Raw genomic sequence first — 6,000 nt, forward strand, 5'->3', positions numbered from 1 at the left:
GGGTCCCTGCAGAGGACCCGGATCTGGAACTTTTTCAAGGGGGAGTCACCCGGGTGTCTGCACCAGGCCCCGGGCCAGCAGAGGAACGGAGCTCTATGAAGCGGCCCCCTGGGGGCCCCAACTGTCGCGACAACGAAGCGACAGGAATAGAGCCTGGTTGCTCCGCAGTGTTGGGGTGGGGGCTCCCCAGAGACGGAGTGCGGGCTGGGCAAGAGGAAGCCCCCTGCTTGGAGGGGAGACGCAGGGCATCCAGGCCTTTATCTCACAAAGGTCTGCTTCAGACTGCCCGGTCAGCCCCAGGCAGACAGACGTGTCCACGCCGGGCCCTGAACACCCAGGAGGCCTGCAGCCCTCCTCATCTGGCGGAACCAAGGGAGGGCTTCCTCGGAGCCAAGCCATCCAACCGGGCGCTGCGTGCATCAGACCCTCGGGGCCCCGACGCTGCTGACCTGTCAGCCATCCTTGGGGGCCAGGACGGCTGAGGAACGTTCAGAAGGTGATTCAAAGCTGCCCTTTAGGCATACCGAGTGGTAACCTGAACCCAAAGGTGTGAAGTACCATCCCATGGCCCGGGAGCCATGAAAGAGCAGCTCACGTCCCACCCGGCCGGTTCCGCGACCCCGAGAACACCGTCAGGGGTTGAGACCTGCTGCAGAATCACTATTTTAAAATTCCAAAGTTCCCAGGCTCGATCAGGCAGCCAGTCTCCAGGGGCATAAGAAGATTCGGGGTTTCAGAACAGATCACATTTTAACCTACTGCCAGCCAACAATCAGTAAGAACAATGATTCTGTTGGCTTCCCAAGCGGCTCAGTGGTTAACAATCCTCCTGTCAATGCAGGAGGCGCGGGTTTGATCCCTGGGTGTGGAGGATCTCCTGGAGGAGGAAATGGCAACCCACTCCAGTGTTCTTGCCTGGAGAAACCCATGGGCAGAGGAGCCCGGAGGACTACCGTCCACGGGGACACGACTGAGCACGATCACAATGAAAGATCCTATCACTCCTTTCCGTAAGGAGTGAGTTCATCCTAACAAAAACAAGAATTTATCAGGAAGACAGTCCTTGGACAGAAGTCTTGTGCTCAGTGGAACCAGAGGAATGTGGACAAAATGCAGCTGGACCAGCTTTTGAAGAGGGTTCACAAGGACAGCACCTACCTCGCGGGTTGACTGGTTAGATAAAACGAGATCACATCTAAGAGACCCGTCCAGAGTCCAGAGCACGCCCGAGACCCACTTCACGGGAGACCATTCCACTGCATCCTAAGGACGGTCGGTATCCACTGTCACCATAAAGCTCTGCCACCAGACGAACACAAACCTGCCTCGGCGCGACCAAGGGTGGGCTTTCAGCCCCAGGCTCATGATGACTAGGACCCTCTATCAGGCACCATCTACAAGGCGGGGGCCTCTGAGGTCCCGAGGGCCTCCGTGGGAAACATTTTTTAAAGGAGCAGAGACCAGGGACAGTTGGGGGTATTTTCCCCAAGGATCGGCCCACAGAAGACTCTGAGCTACCCGGGGGTGAGAGCCTGGAGGGCGCTCCCTGGAGGGCGCTCCCTGGAGGGGCGGGCTGAGCCCAGCGGGCCCCTCTGCTCCCAGAGGCAACAGGCCTGTCGCCCGCCCGCAGGAGGGCAGGGCGGTCGGTCTGACAGAGTGGCTGGGCCCAGGCGCGGAGATGCAGCCCCACCAGCAGGCACAGACTCTGCCCCGAGGCCCCCCCGGCCCACCCCCACTCGGCCTGGCCTGATCCCTCCAGGACCCCGGATGCAGCAGCGTCTGTCACCACAGGGGCTTCCAGGACCTCCCGAGGGGTCAGGACTGATGGGGATGGGTTTTAAAGGTCCTCCGACCCACAGTGGGGGGCCTGCCGGCTCCGTCAAGGGAGCTCAGGAACCTGCATCATCTGAGGGGGTGGAGACGAGCAGGCAGGCGGGGGTGGGGGGGCCTCTCTAACAAAGCCCGGAACCCCCGTGCGGCCCCCACCCACCCCATTCTCTTCCCAGCAGGAGATAAACACTGACCCCAAGAGATTTAAACACAGCTGGTGGAGCCGGGGGAGGGGGGAGCGGAGGGTGCCATCTCTAACTGGAGCAAAAGCGAGGAAGCGGGCCCTGGGCCACTGGGGTGGAGACTGTGAGACCAGCGCAGCTCCAGGACGGGCAGCCCCGCCCCGTCGGAAGCCTGCAGGCTGTGTCCCACTGACCTCCACTGAGGACAGCCTCCCCACCCGCGAAGGACGCCCCCGAGGTCTGAGGCTCACCATCGCCAAGTGCATACCCAGCAAATGAACGCGCCCTCCACCCCAGGGCGGTTAGAAATTAAAGCCACAGTGGGCCGCTGCAAGCCAGACGGGAGAGCTGAGGACGTGTGATGACCCCACCCGCACCCCACTCCAGCTCTCTCCTCCAGGGATCTTTAAGAAAGACAAGGCCAGACCCCAGGACTACTAACCACCCACTAACAGCCAGTTTATCCGGCTGCCCTGAGGCTGTGATTCTAAAACCAGGTCTTCACAGTTCACATCTTTGCTTTTTTGTTGTTGCTTTTCTTGTCTTGAATGTGCAGCTACCTGGATTACACACACCTTGCTAAAACCGTAGAAATTTTATACCCGTGCTCAGGGTGGGTAACGACTGAAACAGTGAGGGAGACATAATCCTACAACCCACCCCACACCTCCCACCCCACACCTCACACCCCACATGGGCCTCCGGGGACCAGAGGCCTGTTGGAACAGGTAACACGTCCGCGGAACAGGAGACGTTCGCTGGTCTCTAGGCCAGCTGGCTACCCCAAATCGTTTCCTTCCCTGAACAACACAAACAAGCAGGGTTTTCCCCGTTTTATCCGCGCGGAGGGAAGTAGCAGACCAGCTGTCTTATTGTGTGTCGTCCCAACGCCCGTTCCTAACAGCAAGACATAATCCTTGATGGGAAATGTACCAAGTAACTGAGCTGGCAAGAAATCAGAAGGAGACAGGCAGACCCCCTTCCTTCTCTGATACACGAAAGACACCCTCTGAGGCTCACGGTCAAACCGGACAGACAACAAAAGTTACTATACACACACATCATTTTGATTCTATCTGATCGGGTGGTTTTCGGTCACTGTTGGGTTGGATTTTAAAGGCATGCCTGCACAACAGGAAATCAACTCCAGCACAAAAAATAAAGTCCTGTGAAAACCGCCATACGGTAGAACTCACATCCTACTTGTCATATTGGAAATAGAACTCCTGCTTCTTAATTTTAAAAAAGATGAAGCATAAGCCCTCAGCTCTGTTAGCCTGCTGGGCTCGATGTTAAAGAAGCACGTGAAGTAGGTCACGGGGAAAGTGGCCTCTCAGGAGCTGCGTAGGAAGGTGGAGGGGGCAGGACCCCCCGACGCCCCTGGGGACCAACCTCAGCATCACTGGGGGCGGGGGCAGACTGACCTGGGCGCGCCGGAGGGTTTCCAGTACCGGCAGAAGAGGTACTGTCCGTCAGCGTTGACCAGGTGCGGGAGGTCCTGGTAGGGAACGTTCTGTGGGGTCAGCCGAGGGGAGCGTTCCTCTGGCATTCTGAACGGATCTTCAGGTGCTGGGAAGGAAAAAGGGAACGGTGCTCGGTCAGAGAGAAGGCAAAACAGAGACGTCGGGAGGGAAACCTTGATCGGTCACTCACATTTTTTTAAAGCAGTTAAAAAAAAAAAGAAAAACCCTTCCATTTCAAAAATTTTACAGATACATATATTTCTTAAGACTGAAAACCCCATTTGTTCTTAAGAAAAATGCTCACTTTATCTTTTAAGTGCCTCCTTACAGCTTTCCCCCCCCCCCTTCCCATCTGTGTTTATTTTAAATCATTTCAGGAAACTTCATCTTAAAGACTATTTTAGCTGTAATCAAGTGGAAATGATAGTCAGCTCTGTGGGCATAAAGACCCAGCTGCAAAACACCCTTCCAGGCTGAAACCCCCAAGGAAGTTTCACAGGGGCGCGGTCACGGGGTGGATGACGCTCTGGTTAATTCCTCCTGCCCGAAATTCTAAAGGTGCCGCCACAAACCTGTCTGCATCACGACCGGGCTTCTGCGATCCACCAGCGCACAACCCCGATCGTCAGGGCCAGGCCAGCCGGGGCAGCCCCTTCATCTTGGCGGGGGGCGCCCCCCACGTCCCCCCCACCCCCAGCTTCCCAGCTAGCGCCGGGCCCCAGATCCTGCCTGGCTTTAGGAGCGCGGAGCCCAGGGCTGCCCCCCGTCTGCGAGCGGAGCCACCCAGCGCTAGCCCCCCATTACTCTTCGTAAAGAAACGCCTGTGGCAGGGAGAAGTGTCCCCGGGAGGCCGGCTGCCGCTGCCCTGGCCCCAGGGCACCAGCTCCGCGCGCCCAGATCCCCACCCTCGGACACGCACGAGCGCGGGTCCCCCAGGAAAGTCAGCCAGGCTCCCACAAAAAACTTTGCCGCCTGCCCGCGTCCGCCGGGCCGGGAGCGCAACCCCGCCGGCAGGGCTGCCCGCGGGGGACGGACACGCGGACACGGAGTTGACGGCGGCGACAAGTTGGTTCGGGGCCGCCGCCAGGGAGCGGGGCGCACGCGCCGGGCACACGCAGACACGCGCGCGCTCGCGCACACGCGCACAGGGGCGCGGGAGCCCACGCCGAGCGCGGGGACGCGGGGACCGCGGGACGCGGGGCGGCCGCACCCGGGCGACAGGCACGGCTCGGGCGGGGACGCAGGCAGTTACCGGGCCACGAGCGCCGAGTCCTCGTCTACGGCCGGGACCGGAGAGCTGCGCGCCGCCGCTCCGGAGACAGGGCGCGGCGTCCGCGCCGCCACTTATCCCGGCTCCCTCCCGGCGGGGGCGGCCGGGGGTGGGCCGCGGGGGGCGGCGCCGGGCCCACGTGTGCCACCGGCCTGCCCGCCGCGCGCTCCTCCCCGCCGGCCGCGCCCGGGGTGGCGCCCGGGGACTGGCGCCCCGAACCAGCCGCGCTGCGGGAGGACACGCCACACCCACGCGCGCACACACCACGCGCGCACACACCCACGCGCGCACACCCGCCGCACACACACGCTTGCAGGAGCGACACAGGCACCCGGGCGCCCCCCCCCCCAGAATCACACACGTGGACACCACTCACACCCTCAGTACACGCAGATATACACTCCCAGATAACACGCAGAGAAAGGAGCACAGAGGCACTGGGACACAGACACACATAAAACGCTGGGGCAGTGGGGGGATGTGTGCAGTTTCCAGGAGGTGGGGGCCAGGCCGACAAGGGCAGGCCTGGCCCCAGAGGCCCTCCCTGGGGGACACATAAAACCTCAGGGTCAGGTGCAGGCCAGGGAAGGTCTGAACACCCTTGGGTGCAGGTGTTCACGAGGCTGGTGGGGGTCGGGTGGGGGCAGCTGGACCAGAGCCTAGACCCCCCAGGGCCCAGCACCAGCTCCGGCGCTCACCCTGGGCCTTGTCTCCTCACTGGCAGCCCAGGACAGGACCTCTGCCCCCAGGACGGACAGGTGTCCCCTGCTCACTGTGACCTCCCTGGCGTCCTTCCCTTGGTCACAAACAAGTTGACACCACAGCAGTGTTGAAAAGAGCCACTGTCCTCCAGAGTCACACGGCCCGTGTGTGGGGTGGCCCCGGCCGCTTAGGGCCTACGAGCTAACTTACAGCAAACAACAGCTGGGGTGTGAGCCCTGCCTCATGGCAGGTCACAGGCTCTGACCTCTGACCGGCGGGGCTGGCCAAGCGACAGACCCCAGGCAAGGCCAGCCCTGGAGGTGGCCGTGTCCAAGCAGGGAGCCGGGGCTGGCACACGGCTGGCACCTGGACTGGAATTCACTCCAGAGCCAGTTTAGGGTCCGAGGGACGTTGTGGGGGACCCCAAAGCACACCAAGCCCCCTTTAATATGAAGTCAAGTGAAAGTCACTCAGTTGTGTCCAACCCTGACCCCATGGACTGTAGCCCACCAGACTCCTCTGCCATGGAATTCTCCAGGCCAGAGCACTGGAG

General features: G+C 61.0%; 1 protein-coding gene across 4 annotated transcripts in view; it reads right to left on the reverse strand.

Annotated features, from left to right (window-relative positions):
• Positions 1-4,930, reverse strand: part of MGLL (monoglyceride lipase) — an 86,737-nt gene extending 81,807 nt beyond the window's left edge. For 2 of the 4 annotated variants that reach the window (XM_043441893.1, XM_043441890.1), the window contains exons 1-2: positions 4,048-4,204; positions 3,437-3,581 (exon numbers count right to left, since the gene is read on the reverse strand). In XM_043441893.1, coding sequence (XP_043297828.1) covers positions 3,437-3,581; positions 4,048-4,057 — 155 coding nt within the window. In that variant the 5' untranslated portion in view covers positions 4,058-4,204. Of the gene's footprint in view, positions 1-3,436; positions 3,587-4,047; positions 4,205-4,727 lie in introns of those variants that run through there. The other 2 variants (XM_043441891.1, XM_043441894.1) reach the window with 2 other exon arrangements.
• Between the last annotated feature and the right edge of the window lie 1,070 nt (positions 4,931-6,000).

Source organism: Cervus canadensis, chromosome 22 (genome assembly GCF_019320065.1).
Source record: "Cervus canadensis isolate Bull #8, Minnesota chromosome 22, ASM1932006v1, whole genome shotgun sequence".
Lineage (NCBI taxonomy): Eukaryota > Metazoa > Chordata > Mammalia > Artiodactyla > Cervidae > Cervus > Cervus canadensis.